This window comes from Anopheles ziemanni, chromosome 3 (assembly GCF_943734765.1).
Source record: "Anopheles ziemanni chromosome 3, idAnoZiCoDA_A2_x.2, whole genome shotgun sequence".
Lineage (NCBI taxonomy): Eukaryota > Metazoa > Arthropoda > Insecta > Diptera > Culicidae > Anopheles > Anopheles ziemanni.
In genome coordinates, this window is record NC_080706.1 from 44,355,494 (window position 1) to 44,374,584 (window position 19,091).

The window sequence follows — 19,091 nt, forward strand, 5'->3', positions numbered from 1 at the left end:
TTCTTACTTCTAAACTTCAAATTTCTACAAGGACACTATCGTATATGTTGTTTCTCCTAGGTGTTGAACCATCCCCCCATAATGGCCACCACTTGCACTGCCACCGCACCAGCGTACAATAATCAATATCAAATGCAGTTCTAATGACTTTTTTAATAATCGTTCGAGCGACAGATTAATTTTTGCACATTTTCTCATTGCGTACACTTTCATCCATGCAGTTTGCAACTGACCAAGTTTTGTGTGTTAGTTGTTGTGGCAGACTCTTCGGTCTTGTTGTGCTTTAAGTCTTCAAGCTGCACCCATTGGCGAATGCCAGCTTTTCTTAAATCCTTCTTTCTTCCGATACTTTCCGGGAGGGCTTTCCGTATTCCCCTGAACGCGCCGGATTGTCTTGTAAAAATGATATTTTGCTCGCGCGCAATCTGCTGTTTCGTGCACAAAGTGTGTTTTAAAAACTCAATCAATTTAGAACTTGAAGTGAAAGCGATGCCGTGCGGAATATTAGTGTACTTACAAAGCCACTTCTAGAGGTATTCTAACGTGTATGTACAAATAAAATTAATAACAGGCCAGCCAAATAAAATAAAACAACAAATATTTAAATAGTGCACCATTGGCGGTAGGAAGAAAGGAACGATAAAGAGCAAACACGGACTGTACACACTGAACGGGGGTTTAAATAAAGACGAAACGGAAAATGATTCTAAAAGGCAAAACTAATTAAAATAAAAGTCGTCGATAAATAGTCTCCGCGCGATTCAAGACTAGACCGGATATGGATCAATTGGTGCGCATTCGAAGTAAAGATATGTACTTTCTAACTGTTTCGTTTTCCAACACTCCATGTGTTTTCATCTTGACGATACTGGTACTTTACCCGAGCCGATCCACGATGTCTTTACGGCGGCGTAAGGTCTGCTACCCTTTACGAATTGACTGAACTAACCCATGTTGGCACCGACCGTAGGAGTGGTTGTGGATGCTAGAATTGTTCCCGGTGTTTCTGGTTTCGGCAGGGTGCCACTGTTGCCCGGCTTGCCTTTAGTGCACCGTCTGTAGCTACGGTGCACACAGTCCCACCTTCACTAGGATGTGGATTTGAGCAGCCGCTTCAGGCGAAACTCGTACACACGCTGACAGTACATGACCAGCTCGGCCGCCACGTTCGATGGCGGAAGGCGAGGATTTTCGCGCCGCAGCGGTGGTACGATCGACGGCTGTTCGTCGATGTTTTCCTCCGCTCCCTTTAGCTGACGCCGGAACCTGTTTGGTCGAATGAGGGGGGAAGAAAAATAAGATTAGTTTTATTAAAACCATCCATCAGCCATCCGGATACCGTTTCGCGGTTACACTTACCGACAGTACTCACTGAACGTGAGCACGTAGCACTTGTCCTCTATGCAGGCGACGCTGTTGTGGTCCTTGTGGCGCGAAGCAAACACCTCATCCGGCCCGTCCGTACGCTGGCGGCCCTGTTCCGTGTGCTCCGGACGATAGTACCAGAGTAGTGACATCATCATCTCCCCTGGAAGGTGAAACAAAAAGAAAGTGTTCAAAAATGTTGCAATAGAATAGGTCCTATTCAATAGGATATCGGTTTTTGGGAAATATGTTTCTTACCATCTTCGGGATTCTCCCACAGATGTGCCACTTTGGCCACGTAGGGTAGTTCCGCCCGTTTAGTATTGCCCGCCCGCAGCAGGACGCAATCACGCGGCCTTATAATGTCACCCACGGAATGTCGCATTGCTGGATAGCACGTCCGTAGTACCGGAGGATCGTCACTCTGTTTAAACAAGACGCAACACGGATTAGCATCTTTGAACACACACTTGACACAATTGAAACATGTTTGTGGAACTTTTTGTAGTACAAGTACAAATATTACAATTGCATTTCAATATGAAATTATCCATAATGATTAAAGTTGTTAATATTAAAAACGTAGCTCATAGTTGATTTAGCCCAACGAAAAAGATCATTAACATTTAAAATTCGTATTTTTCGATTTGTCACGTTGTGTATAACTTTTTATGAATTTACTATTTGCTTGGAAACGTTATTTTAAAATAAACTAAGCCAACAAGTGTAACCTTTAGGACGAGTATGTTAATGCTCAAAACTGACCACAAAGATTTCATTCCGCTAGTCGATTCATATTTACTGTTCATCGGTTTGGTAATACAGTCCTATTTACACTTACACAACGTAAGAAGGTACATTCCTATTTTGAATTACAAATGTTAATACAGTTCTTTCTGAGATTTTTTTGGCTTTTTGATAAATTAATTCAATCTAATTTAAGTGCAATTTGGTTTGGCTTAAGAATGCAAGGCATCCTAGATCTGCTCGTTACTCACATTTAAAAACACCTTCCCTTGGAACGGCTGCCCCTCCCAGGTCCAACCGTTGCTCCAGCGTGGAATACTGTTGCACTTCCTTGGCACGATCAGCTCCTCCAGGTCGGCCGTTGCCCCGCGATGTGACGGACGGTGCCGCTTCTTGGTGCTAAACTTCTTCGACTTAGACTTCGAGCGCGAACGGCGTCGCTTGACCGACCGACTAGTGGCACGCTTCTGCACGAACTCTTCCTCCTCCTCGAGATCCTCCTCGTCGTCGTCGTCGTCGCCGTAGTCCAGCAGGATCGGAGGCAGTACAGGCTGCCTCTCAGCTGCAGGCACATACTGTTGCGTTAATACTGGCGGCGGAAGCAGTATCTGCGCTTCCATTGGTGGTGTTGGTGGCGTCGGTTGCCGCAACTGGTCCAACTGATGCTGCTGCTGCTGTTCATCCTCCTGATCGTCGTCCATGAACGGTTCCATACCCTCCGGAGGTTCCAGCTCGCTGCCCTCTTTACCCTCGGCGATGACGGCCTGCAGCGGTGCATCGTCCAACGTGATCTGGTCACCGATCGTGCACTGCTGGTCGTCGGAAGGATTATTCTTATCCACCACGGCACTGTTGTTGTTGTTGTTATTGTGGCGTGTTACTAGAACACTCGTGTCAACACTCGCCACATCGTCCTCCACCAGCATCGTGGCCGCATCATCAAAATCTGTTTCACGATCGTCGATCACCGATGAGTGATCCATCAGCGTGCCACCGCTTTCATCCAGTAGACTACTACCTTTCGGGTGCTGATCTTCCTCGGTTTCCCGGGGTCCCATCGGCTCCTCGCCGGTGGCTAACATTGACCCATGGTTGCTGGTTGGCGGGGGGATCGGTGTGGAAGTGGCCCGCTGATACATCGTATCCAGTTCCTCGGTAGGTGGTTCAACTGCTGCATTCGTTTTGTTCACTTTGGCTCGCTTCCGGCTCCTTCCGTGTTCTTCACCGTCATCTTGTGCTTTTTGTTTTTTCTTCTTCGATGATTCCTTCGACGAGGACTTCTTTTTACCCTTCACCTCGGCGTTTGCGGCACTTTCCGTTCCGTCCGCTGTAGGAACCTTTTTCGACGCTTTGGACTTGGATTTCTTCTTTTCAGCAGGTCGCTCTTCTACCGCCTCGGAAGGAACTGTAGGGACGTCCGCCAGTTTGGAACTGCCCTTTTTCTTAGCTTTGTTCGTAGCTGGACAGCCTTCCGATGTGGTGCTGACCGGTGTGCGACTCTGTTCGGAGTGTGACCGACCTTCTTGCTGTTGCTGCTGCTTGAGCTTTTTCAACCACGCCCGAGAGTGTTGCTTCGGGTCGGTCGAAGCGATAAGAATTTCCGGCTCGGAAAAGTATCCCCGGGCGACGAGATCGATCGTACGGTCAACGTTTGAGAGGTGTGTCTGCGTGGCGGTTGGTTCCGTGGCGTCGGTGGTAGTGGCTTTCTCAGCGACATCTGAAACTACCGGATGTTGTTCGACGGAAAAATTCTGTTGCAGATCGGGCAACACATTTGCGAACGGCGACGTTTCCTGCTTTTGCTCGTCGATCACAAGGCCTACGCTGCTATTCAAGGGTGACTTAGGTTTCTCGCCTTGTTCGTCTCGCCTCTCATACGTCTCCTCTGTCGAAGGAGCCGGGTCCGGTGACTTGAGTGGCCGCTTCCGAACGGTGCGACGCACCGGCACGAAGGTTACCTTCGAACGCCCGAGCAACCGTCCTCGCAGTGACGGTGGCAATCGTTTGAGCGATTCGATGCTCGCACGGAACACGCGGTGGACGCGCTTTACGAACTTGCGTGGCCTACGGGGTGCTGCCGAAGCTGGTGGTGGCGGTGGTGTCAGTGACTTATTCCGGGCCAACCCCACCGTCGATCGCCGTTGCTTGTCGCGTGGTGTTACAATCGCCGTCGTCGTCGTCGTCGTCGTCGTCAGCAGTTTCCTGGCACATCCGGAACCCTTCCGATGCGCACCATCGGTGGCCAGCTTCGTAGTGCCGGAGCGTTTCTTGCCGGACACCTTACGGTTGGTAACTTTCGGCGTCCCCGTCCCTCGTTGCCGTTGCTGCTGCTCGGCCAGCACCTTCCTCTGCTCTTCCAGTTCCACATGCTCCACATCCTCTTCCCCATCGCCCTCGGCATTTTCCTCCTCCTCCTCCTCCTCATCGTCATCCTCCTCGTCCTCCTCTTCCTCCTCATCGTCGACTTCTTCTTCCTCCTCCTCCTCCTCCTCTTCATCGACTTCTTCCTCATCTTCGCTCAGTTCGATCGCCTCTATGCACTCCACCGCTTCGCGCAACTCCCCGCCCTCGTCGGCTGTGGTGCTGTTTGTACGTTTGATCAGATTCTTATAGCTATTGGGAGGCGACTGCTTGGGGGTCGGTTTCTTGCACGCCACCAGCAGCGGTCTTCGTTTTACGGTTGACGCCGGGATGGATACCGGTGACGCTGGATCGGCAGAGTGCTGTTGCGGCTCGTCGTCACCACCATCATCCGCGCGTGATTGTACTTTTGCATCGTGTTCGTTTGAGTTCGCATCGGCACTAGGGATCGCTAGACTATCGCTAAGACTAAGACTATTATCACTACTGCTGCTGTCCCTAGGCTGCTGCTGTTGCTGAATTGTGCCACCGCTGCTGGTGCTGTTGGTGGTGGTAGAGGAGATGGCTTTTGAGGAAGCGACTCGAGCGACCATTGACGCTTCCGTCGTGAGCACGAGCTCCGTCAAAAGGCTTTTGCTGTCCGGCGAAAGGAGGAGGTTGCTTGCATCTTCATCCGTGTCGTCGATCGGCAGTCCTGTGGTCACCTGCGGTGGGTGAGGTTGTTGCTGCTCTTCCGGCGACAGAATGTTCATCGGGTATTGCGAATGCACATGATGAGCGTAATGCGTCGGTGGCCCATGCAGAATCTTTGTACTGGCACTGTGGTGGTGAAGATGGGGTGGATGATGCATGCCAACCTGCTGGAGGTGGTGCAAAGATGGTGGTGCTGGTGGCCCCAGCTGTAAGTGATGCTGATGGTGAAGGTAGGTCACATCCACCGGGTCGCTTTTGGGAGGTTTCTCCTCGTCGCGATCCTTCTTGATCACGATTGACTCATCGAGCAGGTCAGGTGTCATCGCGGGGCCAGTCTCTTCAAAATTTTCCTTCTTACAAACCGCCCCACCACCACCTCCATCACCCACCAGCCCTATATCCAGCTTAAACTCTTCGATCTCCTGCTTCACCACTGCATTCGGGGGAATGTTCGTAACGGCTTTGGGGATCATCTTCTCCTCGCCACCGATCTTACTCTCGCGAGCCTTCCGTTCACCATCCCGCGCGATTACCGGGGGTTGCATCGCCTCCCCCGGTACCCCCGGGGGAATGCTTAAACCCGTCGATCCGCGGGCCGGGCTTTTGGAAAGTTCGGACGTTTCTAGCAGCGCCATCTTGCCGGCGATCGCGTACGGAGGCGGCAGTGGAGCACTGCCCAGTTTTCCACCGTCGGCCCCGCGTGCAACCTCAGGTTCCTCTTTCAGCTCGGTAAGCTTCGGATGGTGATAGTAGCCCATCGCCGCGTGGTGGTAATGATGGTGGTGGTACGGACTCCCGTAGTGGACCGGGGTCGAGAGCAGTTCGGGTGAGCTTTCTGGTTTGATTAGTTGCTCCGTTTTGTAGCATATCTTCGACGGATGATGGGGCGGCGGCGGTGGCGGTTGTTGCTGCTGGTGTTGCAGGTGATGGTGATGGTAGTGGTGGTCAGCACTGCTGGCCGTCGTTACCACTCCGGGAGGGATGGTGGGATGCGTGGTCGTCACCGTTACAACGGACGGGGCTACCGTCGTTGATGCAACGGCTGCAGGGGTTTCCGCAGGTTGTGGCACGGGCGGCCTCGGATACTGGTGGTGAAGGTGATGCGGATGGTAGTACGGATGGTGATGGTGGCCACCGAGATGGTGGTAGCTGTGCACCGGATCCGCCGTTGCGGAGGACTCCGATGAGACGGTGATCGGCGTGTGAATGTCCAGCGGTGCCGGAGCCGGTGACGCCGACGAGGACGCCGAGGACGAGCTGGACGAAATCGTGATCGGTTCCGTGCTCATGTTGGTGCTCGTTTGGCTTTGTACCATATGGGTGTTGTTTTTGTTGTTGTTGGTGGTGGCTACTGGGCCCTTACTGGCCTTGATACCAATAAGGGACCCAGCATTGACGTTTTTTGGACACGTCTGGCAACAGTTGGTGGTGTAGGGCCCATCTATCGGGTATGGAAAGAGAGAAATGGTTGAGAAAACACAAGTTAATTTAATATAATCCAGAAACAAAACGAAGAGGTTGCTGATGGTTGTTCCATGACTTCCACCGGTAAACAAACTACCACAAGACACTAAAAAGGTAGGGCAAAAGTCAATAAAATGTGCTACAGTTAGTGATAAATATCACATCCATGAAACGCAGGAAGAGGTACCACACTGCAGAACAACGAAGCACATGAAAAAGGCTTATTTGCAACATATTTTGATAGATCTAGCCAAAATTACTTCCCAAGAAACAATATTCTTCAGTTTATAATAGAATGTCTCACGTGATTTTAAAAGAAAATAAATGAACTGGGGCGGTTTTCATAGGTACAACAAACGATCTCAACTTAATAAAATATCTAAGGTAAATAAGAAATATTCTTATTAAAGGTTTTGATAGTAGTGCTCTCGATTCTTAATAACTCGAATATTAGGATCAATGGACACACTTTCTTTCTTGAACACACAAAAAAGCTCCTGCGCTAAGAAAAATTTAGAAATATATCTTGAAAATGGTCTGCTTTGTGTTGATTGCTTTACTGATTCTGATTTCAACTGACACAGTTATAATAAACATGATCGCGTTATAAAATCAAGTGATGCTGTTGGAATATCATGTGCTGCAGTTGGAATAAATGCTGCTACTGTTATGATGTCATCTGAAAATCCCAGTATGTTGAAAACAACATAAAAATTGATCGAATTGCAACTAATTAAATGTTTTAAAAAGCTTAACGATAAAATTCCAAATATTTTATCTTTTTCTTTAACTTTACTGTTTCGAAAGTTGATGAAGTCCATTCAAAAGGAAACTGTTTTGAAAACCTCAAGAAGTCATCGTTAAAGGTATCATCTGTAAACAGTAAACGAAAGGGATCGTAGAACCAAAGTACTCCATTCCAATGGACTGTCCCCGTTGTGGCATGTCCAAGATAAAAACAACACCAGAATAAGAAACACGCAGTTGCAAACACGCCCTTGGCAGTAACAAAAAACCGAAAAAAGGGAGTTGGTAAACATGGTGACATACTCGGAGGCCTCGTGTTGGTGATGGTGTTGGTGGTGGTGGTGGTGGTGTTGGTGGGTGACGAGTGCGCGGTCATACATTGGCTTACCCAAGAAAGGCGGCGGGTGTGGCAGGTTGCGCGGGTAGCACTGGCCGCCGGAACCTGGCCCCGGACTGCCGTAGCCCGGGTACGCCGGGTACGGGTAGTGCTCGAGGTGCTGCGGACCCTGGGGTGGGCCGGCCGGAACGAGCTGGGCACCGGCCGGTGGTGGCGGTGGCTGCGGTACGGGGGCCCCGCCCGGTGGCGCCTGCTCGTACAGATGCTCGGGACCGGGTGCCGGACCCGGGTAGTAGCGCCGGCTGGCGGCCGGATAGTACTGTGGCGGAGCGAACTTCGGATAGTAGTGGGCCGCTGGGTAGGCGTGCGTGTAGTACATCTCCGGCGGATGCGGATGGGGTGGCGGGGGCGCTCCGTACGGCGAGGGTGCGTAGTAGCTCTGGGGCAGGTAGGCGGGCGGGCAGTGCATCTGCATGGGCCGCCCGTACAGGTTGGCCGGAGGACCGCCGGCTGCCGGGCCGTACCGGGATGCGGCGGCGGCGTAGGCTGCGGCCTGCTGTTGCTGTTGCTGCTGCTGCTGCTGCTGTTGGTGCTGGCTAGAGCGTGGCGTTAGGTCACCACCTGCAAAGATGGAACGAAAACAACGATCTGCATCAGCTGCGGCTGCTGCGGCTGCTGCTGTTGCCGGGGCGGGCCGGTAGGGGTGGAAGGCCATCGCCATGGCGTCGGTGGGGGGCACCGAGGGCCGGCCGGGCGTACCTGTCAGCAGCACGTCGCTGTCGGTGCTGTCGGCCGTGGAGGAGGCCGGGGGTTGCTGCGGGCCGGGCAGGGGCGAGCCACCGTCCGGACCGCTCTTGCCGAGCAGTCCGCCTAGCCCCGGTCCATGCTGGGAGGTGGGCGGCTGCGGCAGAATGTGCGGCGATATCAGCGGTCCAATCGGTTGATAGTAACCTGCAATGAAGGAAGAAGAAGAAAAGAGGTCTCTTAGTATTGCACGGTTATTCACAATTTAGCACGTCGTTAAACTTTACTGTCCATATACAATTTATTTTTTTTTTAAATGACAATTAAAGACTTCTTTTGTTTGAAGCTTTAAGAGGCTTTTTTAAAAGGTAGAACAACGATTTCTTAGTGGAAGTTTAAATGATATTCCTGCAACAGATAATGACTTAGGGCAGAAGAAAAACATAGTTTTTGATAGCGCTAGCACATGAAATAAAAACCTATCCAAATTGATAAATAAACCGCAATCAAAACAGTGAAACGAAAAATTAATTTAAAATAGACAGCTTTCATAATCGAATGATGCTAATTTTAATTCACTTTCTGCTTTCTAAAACACCTGTTTTGAGTACTTTAGAAAGAATCGTAAAACACTCGTTACAATAAATCTGCAGCGGCTTAGCAAAACTTAAGAACCACATGAGACTTCAGCACATTGCACATATGGCAGCATTCCGTTCCTTACTTTGCGGTATCAAAACGGTTATCAATTTCTTGGAAACGGCGGCGATCCATCGCCGATCGGATCGGCGACGATAGCCTTCCTTTATTCCGATAACTGGACTCCAAATGCTTCAAAATTTACCAGGAAAAACGATAATATATCACACTTTCTACAGAATAAAACTATCTCATGTTGACACTGATAAAGGTATAACCAGATAGTAACTTGCAGATTTTGACTTCAAGTCCAAGGGAATTGTGAAATTCGAGTTAACACCATTGAGGGAACGCTTGAGGGTCGATGTTCTAACCGGTGTCCTTGACGTGTATTTGCTTGAAAGTAAAATTAATAATTAAATCATCTTCGTTATAAATAACCCCTTCGCTCAGGAACTGACAGTATTTGATGTTTATTAAATGTTTTGTTTTATGTTTTTCACCACTTTTTTTTGCGATTGTGATGATACATTTTGGCTTTATTATTAGATTTGGGTGCCGCCAACAGCCACAACTTTAGTTCCCAATACGACACGCATGCCTTTTCCGCAATGGGAAAACCAACCAAATAGAAACACAAGGGGGAATTGAAAACTCGCACCAAACGAGAGCTCGATTCGTTCCGGCTTAATGCGGTGTAAAATCTGTTCCATAACACATAAAATATTCATTTGCCTTCGCCGGAGGGAGCAATGGTGTTGGGAAAACTGGGCCCCTTCCCCTACAAGTGTTGGGTGTAAATCAGCGTGCGTATGGCACGTCGAGCGGGTGTCATTTAACACAATTTACACCCTCCCTTTCCAGGGCCGTGCGGAATTTGGGAATTGGAAAACACACACACACAGGCACATGCACCTATTCCCTGTTTTGATTCCCGGATACGTCAACAACGAAGGGCTGGTCGGTTTTCGAGTGGTTGGGGTGACGGGGGGTGAGTGGAAAACATTAACGCACCAGCCACAAACCGGAATAGCCCCTTTTTCCGGCGATAAGCGAATTGTGCGACATTTCATTACAAATCATCAATAATTATTTACTTTGACATTTTTGTGATGCAATCAATTTGATTAATTCTTTCAATGACATAACATAAGGCTGATTTCACTATTACAAGAGATTATCTAACATTTCATAACATAAAACGAATCCTTTTTCTCCTTGTGAAAGGACATTACAAAGGACGCTTTGAAATCGATCGAAACCGAAAAGGTTGAAAAGCCGGTTGTGGTGGGGCAAAAGCATCCCAAAATTATATTATTAATTTCCGCATTCTAAAACCACTACCGCCCTTCCCAAAACCAATCTAAGCCGATTGACAACATAATGGTACCCTTTTTCATAACACGTCCCTGGGCAGAGGTCCTTAGAGAAATCCTTTACCACCGCACCGCGCTCGAGAGGATACCTATTCAAATTCGAAACGTTTTGCCATATCAGCCCACCAACTCGAAAGGAAGCCCGGCAAATGGCTTCGCCGGTGGAAGGCTCATAAAATTAAAGGAAAATGATTTTGCGGGCGTTTTCCGCTGCCGGTCTTTTCCGGTGCGGGAGAGTTTTCCACCGTGGTGTGGAGGGGACCGAGTGTTGCGAGTTCATAAAACACGCAACACCCAAAAGACGGTGGGAAAGTGTCCCCCTGGCGGAATCGGTTGTGCCGAGTGGAAAACGGTTGGTCCTACAAAAACAAGAAAAACTCCCTAAAGCCTTCGGGAAGAGTCTAAAATTAGCTTTCAACTATTCAACCGGGAAACCCTGGAGTCGTTTAGACACAAACGGGGGACAATCAGCGGCGCTCACACTATGGCAAGCAGAAGGGTCGACCCGTCGTAAAAATGTCGGGAAATGCCCGGAATACCGAATCTTCCCATTTCTCCCCCCACACGAACGCAGTGGAAAGCGTGCTTTTTTTACGAATACATTTATCAACAGGCATTCCTGCAGTGTTTTGTTTCATGTAGCATGTTTCAGATGCTGTTGGCTGGAAAGTCGAAATCGTTTTCCGTCCGTTTTTCTAACCTTCGGTGGAAATTTCCACACATCATGACAGCTTCTTCACGGCCTTGTTTTGCCAGCGGACCTCTTCGTCCGTCGGGAACACAGTTTTTCCCGTCTTGCCCATGGAAATCCATACACCATCGGGCGCGGTCTGGTCTGGCAGTCTTCAAAAACATACCGTTGTCTATGGTTGTCGTTGTTTGTAGTCACCATTTTATCGCTCGCGGTTCGGTCTCGGCAGGGCTCGGTTTTCCGACTTCACTGACTTGTGCATGTTTGTGGAGTGGAAAAAGCGAAAAAAGGCAACAGTCTTTTTTACCGTTTCGTTTTTATGCCTCCGTCCGGTCGAGCCCTTCGTTACTGTCACTTGACAAGGGTTTCGTTGTCTCGGAGTATTGCTCGTTACGCGTACGAGTACGGACGGCAAGTAGGGAAATTGAGCAAGGAATACACAGAATGCGGCGCATTTGGGATTTTTCTTAACCGCTAGCCGAAGCGTTGATAATGATGTTTAGGTTTTAATTTGTTTTTTATCAAATTTCTTCCCAGGGTTTTCCACAACCAGAAGTTTCTTACAGTGCTCATCATCGCGTTTAGTTTTTATCTTATAAACACTTCCAACGTAGTAATCGAATCGAATCAATCAAACGTTAAATAATATGCTAATGTTCGGCTTTGGGTGTTTTGTTTCAAATTACATCTTCACACGGAACAGCATACAGGATTTTAACTCGCAAATCATAATATTAGGGCATCGTATATTTTGGGTAAAAGATGCCTTGCTTTAAAAGTCAATAAGAATAAATGCTAGTTTGTTTACATTGAAAAACCAAACAACATATAAGTTTATGTAAGAACAAACAAAGATTGTTTACAAACGCGATCTTTGCACACGTAACAGATTAGTCGGTTAGTAAGTTTTTAAGTTTGTAGATTACTAAGAAAGATAAGCATAAGTCAAACAGAAGAACCGTCTAAGGGCGATAATAAAGTTGCAAGAAATTGCGCGAACATCAACAAATTCCAGCGCATTAAACTGATAACATTGATAACGTCAAACACTGATTACGAATATAATATAAGCATGCTTATTAAATTTGACAAATGCGAAATTTTAAAATATCGAGAAATTATTACGTTGGAATTTGTTTGACGATTGAGTCTAATTTTGCCAATTTTTTAAACGATTTTAATTATCCGTGAAGTTCTTAGTTTCATGTTTCCGACTTCAGCTTTGCAACCATTTGACTGATCGCTTTGAATTGCATTTTAGTCAAAAAACCCGTTTTCTATTTGACCTTCAAATTTGAAATGGTAATGAAACGCTGAAAATAATTTATTACCGTTAGCTTCTGTGTCGTAGTTTCAACTGCTTCAATTTGTTTAAGTTTGAGCAAACACTACGATGGCAAGGGATAAATAATACTCTTTCGCGCCACAACTGTGAAGCGTACAATGACGTTCATCTTTCAGGGTTACGCAACTAAGCCACTAAACTCCGTGCCTCCTCCCCACACCACAAAAAAACTCTACGAAACGCACTCCGAGCACTAACTAATTTCCAACATTTAGACACTCATGGTCTATTAATTTGGCTTAAAATTCAATTTAATCTTCCACCCCACCACGCCCCCGTTCACGCCATGACACGACGCCGGCGGTACGGCAACGCGGTGTGAAATGAGAAATCTCACTCATAATTAAGTTAAGTAGTGCCCCCGCTGAAAATACCGTACCGTCACCGCGTCGTCGTCAAAAGGGCGTCGGTTTATCGGCGGACGTAGAAGGGTGTGAATGTTCAAATATAGACTCTTTGGTCCTGGAACAGCGTCTAGCACGCCGCATCGAAGACCTCGTTTGGGTCGGGTTTAGTGCGTCTTGACGACAAAAAGACAGCATCATCGTCGCCCTTCGTCGCGGGAACTGAGGCAGTGGTTTTAGAAGCAGCTCACTTCTACCTCGAGGGGAGGTTAGAGTTCGAGGGTAGTGAAATGGGAACAGTATTTTAGGGGTTCTAAATCGGTTGAGTCGTACGGTTTTCTTTGCGTTTTCCCCTAAAAAAGACGTCCACAGAGAAGCGAAATAAATCGGATCTTGTTTAGTAAACCCTTCGAGAAAAAAACCACCCTCTTACACAAACAAAAAAAGAGGTCAAATGGCCGAAGGACGATGGAATTGAAAAAGAAGTTTGAAGAAACAGGCGAGACAAAATAAAATCTCCCCAGTGGATGACTTAAATGTTTAAACATTCAGTTGACGGTTTTGCAGGCCTCTTGCGGGAATTCCGAGACACAGGTTTTCCGGGTTTTCCACGAAACCGAAACCCGGTAGCCGGAAAGATTGTTATCCACTCAGCGAGCGAATGCGATCTTGATTTTTTTCTCCATTCCTTCGCTATCGCCACAAATTGAAGCACACTTTCTGGTTGTGGTGTCGTGCGAGCAAAAAAAAAACGCGCTGTAAAAAGGGCCTACTCTCATTTGCAGGCTTTCTGCAGGAGTTGACAAGGGGCCAGCAGACAAGAAAAGGGAGGAAAAAAAGCATGCCCTCAGGGGTTGTGGATTCATTTTTCACCCAATTGCGCCCCGCAGGTGGTACAACGGGGTACCCGTCGGGTGGGACGTGATTTGAGGTTGCGAGTGGCGTGAACAGGGCAGTAATTTAAATCCAATAAAAAAGATGGATATTAATCCGAGTTTTTGGCGATAAATTTGTTTCACTCAACTCGGTCACCTTGGGGAGGGGGTCGGAACGGAAAGTATAAAAGAGGGTAAAAAGAGTCTTTGGAGTTGTTTGATACCTCCATTGCGTGTCAAGAAGGCAAAATATTTCCGAGTAACTAATAAGACAGAAAAGAACTGCTCGAAAATTGGTTAATTTTGCATCATGAATTGAACAAGAAGAAGTACCTGTGAGAAGAGAAGTTTTCGCATCAACGTACCGATAAGATCAATATCGTATACTCAGGCGGGGCAATCCCCTAGAGGGCGACGCCTGCGGCTGATCAATCGCCGGTGACAAACCGTAAATCGACACCAAAGGATATGATTTACCGATTTATGGTGATTTGTTTCCGATTTGCGAGTGATTCTGTGAGTTGTTTCACCTTTTTTTATTACTCGTTTCAGGTTATTTCCTTTCGTTAACATTCACTTTTGTATTTCTGTATGCTGTGATTCTGTCTAGAGGGCAACGAAGGGTTTTATAATCCCAAACAGGATAGATTTTGTTGTCGTTAAGTGCTTACAAAGACCGTAACAAAAGTGAATCCACGTTAATTTTGTTTCGTTTGTTTGAAAAAGGAAACTTAAAGAAAAAAAACAAAAGGTACTAATTGCACAAGAAAGTCTTCCGAAGTCTTTATTTTTAAATGTTTTTTTTCCCTTTCGAAACGTTCACTCTGGATTGAATTATTTATGACACTTGACTGCCGACCGCAGGAAGCCCGTAAAGTGAACCTTCCACCGTGAATTTGGGATTTACCATTCTCGGAAGTTGGCGATTTTATTGAGCTTTCTCACGATTTCATTTAAGTTTTAGGAATTTTTCCCCATAGAAAGTCAATGGCCATTTTCATCCGACCGGGTGTTTGTTTGTATTCAGCCGAAATGAAACATCCGATTTAACGTTTAATCGGACTTTGGATCAAGGATCAAATATTTATTAAATTCAATCGATCGTTGTGACTAATCATTGGGTTGTTTGTGGGAGATTTTACTGATTTATATTTTACATTTGAATAAAAAATTGCTCACATAGTTTTAAAAATAAATTAAATATAATAAATATTGAAAATATTAGTGACATAAAATAAATTGCGAATAAAATCTACAGAAATAAGGAGAAACATAGTTGTAGAAAACTATTCGAAAAGGTAAAACAGATCTTGTTCCATGTAAGTACAATATGTTTTTGTGTCTTTTTTTCGGTATTTCTTTGCGGTTCGTAAACTTATGGCGCAGCTTAACACCTGCTGCAACCGCCAGGACCAAACTTCACCCGAATCAATCGCCTTCCGGGGTTTCAGATGGTCCAAAATTATGCTGTTCATTTCATTCACTTCAAACTTTCACCCGTTAGTTACCTGGTGGGGCCTCCGGCCGACAAGGCGTCACTAATCTGTCGGTTAATTACTTGCCGATCCTTGGTAGTGCTTTGGTTTACCCCTTGCCAAAACTTCTGCCTACTTACAGCCCTTTTTTCACTCCCATTCCGTCAAAGTTCGACACACGTACGCGCTCCAAGGCTCAGAGCGGGGGGGCAAGCGAAGCACGTTGGAGTTAAGTTTGGCAAACTCACGTTGACGTGGGAACGCAACGCATGTTGATGATGGTGATGGTTCGACGCTGTCGTGATGATGCCTGCCGGTAGTAGAATGACAGCTAAGGTGGGGGTGAGGACCCGTCCGCTACTAAATCCCTCCGGACCAATTTACACCTAATCACGCATTACAAATTAATTTCGTCCTGATTGCGGCCCGCTCGATCGGTTTCGGCCCCAAACGCACCCACAAACGGGTTTCGCCGTGGAAGGTGAGGACACGGGTTGTGCATAAGTGCAAATTAAAAACCATCATCATCGTTTGCTCCTTCGCAGTCAACGTGAGTTCCGGTGGCGGCTTTGGCTTGCTGTACCCACCATTCTAAAGTGGATCTTCGCTGCTCAAAAAGTTGTGTTCCGATGTTCCGGGGACTGGATCGAACCGTACCGGCACAGTTACGCTCGCTTACTCTCCGGACGGCGTTCGCGTCACCGAGCGTTTTTGTGTGTGTGTGTGAGCATAGCGAACGATGCCCTACAACCGTAACGGGGCTCATTTACATAACATTTCCACCCATTTTTCCCAGCATCCCGCGGGGCGGAAGCCAACGAGAAGATTACTGGTGAAGATTACGAGACTTTTCGTTAAGTCGTGGCCGTGGTAGCCCCAAGCCCGACGGCGACCCAGGGCCGGGAAAGCCGTGGAGAACAAATTTGCTGCTGATAAACGAAAAATTAGAAAGAAAAAGTGAACGCTAACGCACACCCAAGCCTCCAACTCTCTTTGCCTCAACTGCCTTTCCAGCGCGTCTCGGGAGGAAACTTTTCACGAGGATCTGGACTGATTTTTTTTTTCTCCTCCTCTCGTCTCCGGAGGGAATAGCACATTGATTTGTCTTGTGATTCCGGCACGATGATGATCGGCCGGTCGCATGAATATTCACGGTAGGAGGAAGCAAATTGCCGGATAGAATAGGCAGAAAAAGAATGCCGATGTACTCCGACGGTATGATCCCGGAGCGCCCGGGAGGAAAAGCCCGAAGACCCCGGACGGTAAAGCTGCCGAGATGGTACTTATCGTCAAATCACCCGTGGGATTTTCGCCTTGAAGACGCCCAGAATGATGATCCGAGAAGGTTTCCGCCGTTCCCCAAATCTCGCCCCCATCTCCCCGACGATTCGCCAAAACTTTCGATGGGTTCATAAAATCAATGGTGTCTGACGCTATCAGCAAAACTGCTTCCCCTGCCAATGGGGTGGTGGGGGGGGGGGGGGGGGGGGGAAGTGCTCCGGGATGTCGCGCCGGGATGGAATATGTTATGATACGAGACTCCCCGCTCCTTGTGTGGCGTGAGTAAGTGAAATCCCCTTCCCGGAGCCCGGAGGCGCCAGACACTCGTATAGGGATTCGGGCCGTGTTTGACTTGTCGCCGCGCCGGCTTGTTTCGAATTTGATGCGTCAAATATGACGGCAATGAGCCTTGGTAAAGTTATTCCCAACCAACCGGCAACAGAGTGTTCTATCTTTGGGTGTGTGTGAGCGCGCGATACTTGCAGACAGATACCACCGGAGTGACATGGGCTAAGGCACCGGATTATTGTGGATATTATTACACTAGCAAACGCCGATTCAATGAACACATTCCGCCACGCTTGGTACCTCGGAGCTGCCGGATGATGGGCTCCAATTGCCCATTTCACTCCGTTAGGGGACGGCCGCCCTTGATTCCGGGGTTGCGTATGGGCGTCGGCACCAGGGCCGCTTATAAAGATGTGACGATGATGATGATGGTGATGATGGTGATCGTTGTGATGGCGGTATCGTTGTGTTTTGATGAAGTTTCTGGTGACATTTTACGACAGGCGGGGAGCGGCCATCCGTCGATGTTACGGGCCGGACCCGCTTGATACTCTATCTGGTTAATCTGGGATGCAACAAGCTCACCGTCGTGACGATCGGATGAGAAGCCGACCGCGTTGGGTTATGCTCGGTCCTGTTGAGCTCGAACCCCAAGAGTAATGGGCACGATTTTAAGGACGGACCGTAGGCGATGAAGCTTGGGGCTAACTCGGTTATGGATGAGGGAGCAGCGAGCAGCAAACAATTGTCAAAGGCGGTAACATATTTACGCTTTTCGGTGTCAAAACAAAAAATACAAAGGTAGGCATATTTTTCATCGCTCTAGAAGCTAATTGAAAACAGTTTAAACAGTGTAAATTTCAAGCTAAGTTTCTTAACTAAGGTTGCGTCTAGTACCTCAAGAGACTAAGACGGATAGATTAGTAGTTTGAAGCTGGATAATATACTAGACCAATTACTAATGAGGACGGCGATACTGGTGTGTATCCTCAATAATATGCCAATACCTTTTTCATATATTGTAACGTTTGAAAACAGGGGTTCCTCACAAAACAAATAAGTTTGATAAAATGCTGCTCCACAAATGCATATGAAAAATATAGCGGAGTATCTAATAATCTCCAGTTGATGATCATTGTTGTGTTCCTCACAGCTTTGGCAGTCTACGCCGATTCCCCGACCTATCATTGTTGTAGAGAGATCAAAGAGAGATTTACTTCTAAAGGCAGATGCATTCTTCTAATTTTGTATTGAAAATGTCGCGATGTGAACCAATCGTCAAGTTTCCTGGTGCAAAACCTCTGAGTAAAGAGGAGAAGAGTAAAATTGACAATTTATTGGTATATTTTCAATCGTTTACTTGGCACTGTAATATCGTCTTGGCCAAGCATTAGGACTTGGCTAGTTTAAATTCAGCTGAATCTGAAGTGCTCTTTCCAACTATGTTGAGATCTATTTACTTCTCACTCTTTTGGTCAGATTAATGTAAGTTTCAAAAGATTTCTTTGTTTGCATTCGTCCTATAGGACTCAAAGAAACTACTATACTAGTCAAAGAAATTGTCAGAGTCGAGCTTACCACAGCGAACGAACAATTTAGCCTTTATTTCTACTATTTATTTATTTATATTACGCGCTTGACTGATTTTGCCCGACTTACTCTATTCATACATTCGACCCAGCCGACCAGGTTTTTACGTTAAAGTTATCCATCGGGTTATCTTTTCTAAGTCAAATTGTTAGGAATGAAAAGTGTTTCTACCATCCTCAATGTTTTGAGATTCGAATCGCCAATGATTCATGAACCAACTCACGGTGGAAGATTCTTAAGAATGAATCTCGCCAAATGCTTTGTGAGACACAACTCTACTATGCACCACAAAAAAAAAACAACAGGTAATTATCTTACCTATATACAGCTCATAAAATTTTCATTTGATCTTTATTTGGGTAGAAAATTTTCCACGATTCCAGAATAGTGAATTCGACATCCCATCCTTTGGACTTGGTTTAGAAAAGAATATGAAATTTGTTTTGCATAAATTTCCATCACAAACGTATTATATTATTTTGCCATGAATTCACATCTCATAGAGCTGAGAGCAAAAGTAAACATTGCAAAGCAACCCCGAACGATTCATTCAACGATTTTTCACTCGATAAATATCACCCATTCCGGCACGCCGTGTAACGCATGGTGGCACACCGACTGAGCTCGGTCGCGTACCGTTATAGTTTCGCCATTATCATGTAACGACACAACCGAAAACCACTACGGCGAAGTAGGGCACAAATCCGCAAGAAAAAAAATCAAGAGAAT

The 19,091-nt window shown here is 47.0% G+C and overlaps 1 protein-coding gene across 1 annotated transcript in view; it reads right to left on the reverse strand.

Annotated features, from left to right (window-relative positions):
• Positions 1-1,003: 1,003 nt before the first annotated feature.
• The window catches only part of LOC131284832 (uncharacterized), a 178,767-nt gene continuing 160,679 nt past the window's right edge, over positions 1,004-19,091 (reverse strand). The window contains exons 8-13 of the mRNA XM_058313691.1: positions 7,766-8,665; positions 6,135-6,607; positions 2,364-6,074; positions 1,624-1,789; positions 1,360-1,528; positions 1,004-1,266 (exon numbers count right to left, since the gene is read on the reverse strand). Of these exons, the coding sequence (XP_058169674.1) occupies positions 1,089-1,266; positions 1,360-1,528; positions 1,624-1,789; positions 2,364-6,074; positions 6,135-6,607; positions 7,766-8,665 (5,597 nt within the window). The 3' untranslated portion in view covers positions 1,004-1,088. The remainder of the gene's footprint in view (positions 1,267-1,359; positions 1,529-1,623; positions 1,790-2,363; positions 6,075-6,134; positions 6,608-7,765; positions 8,666-19,091) is intronic.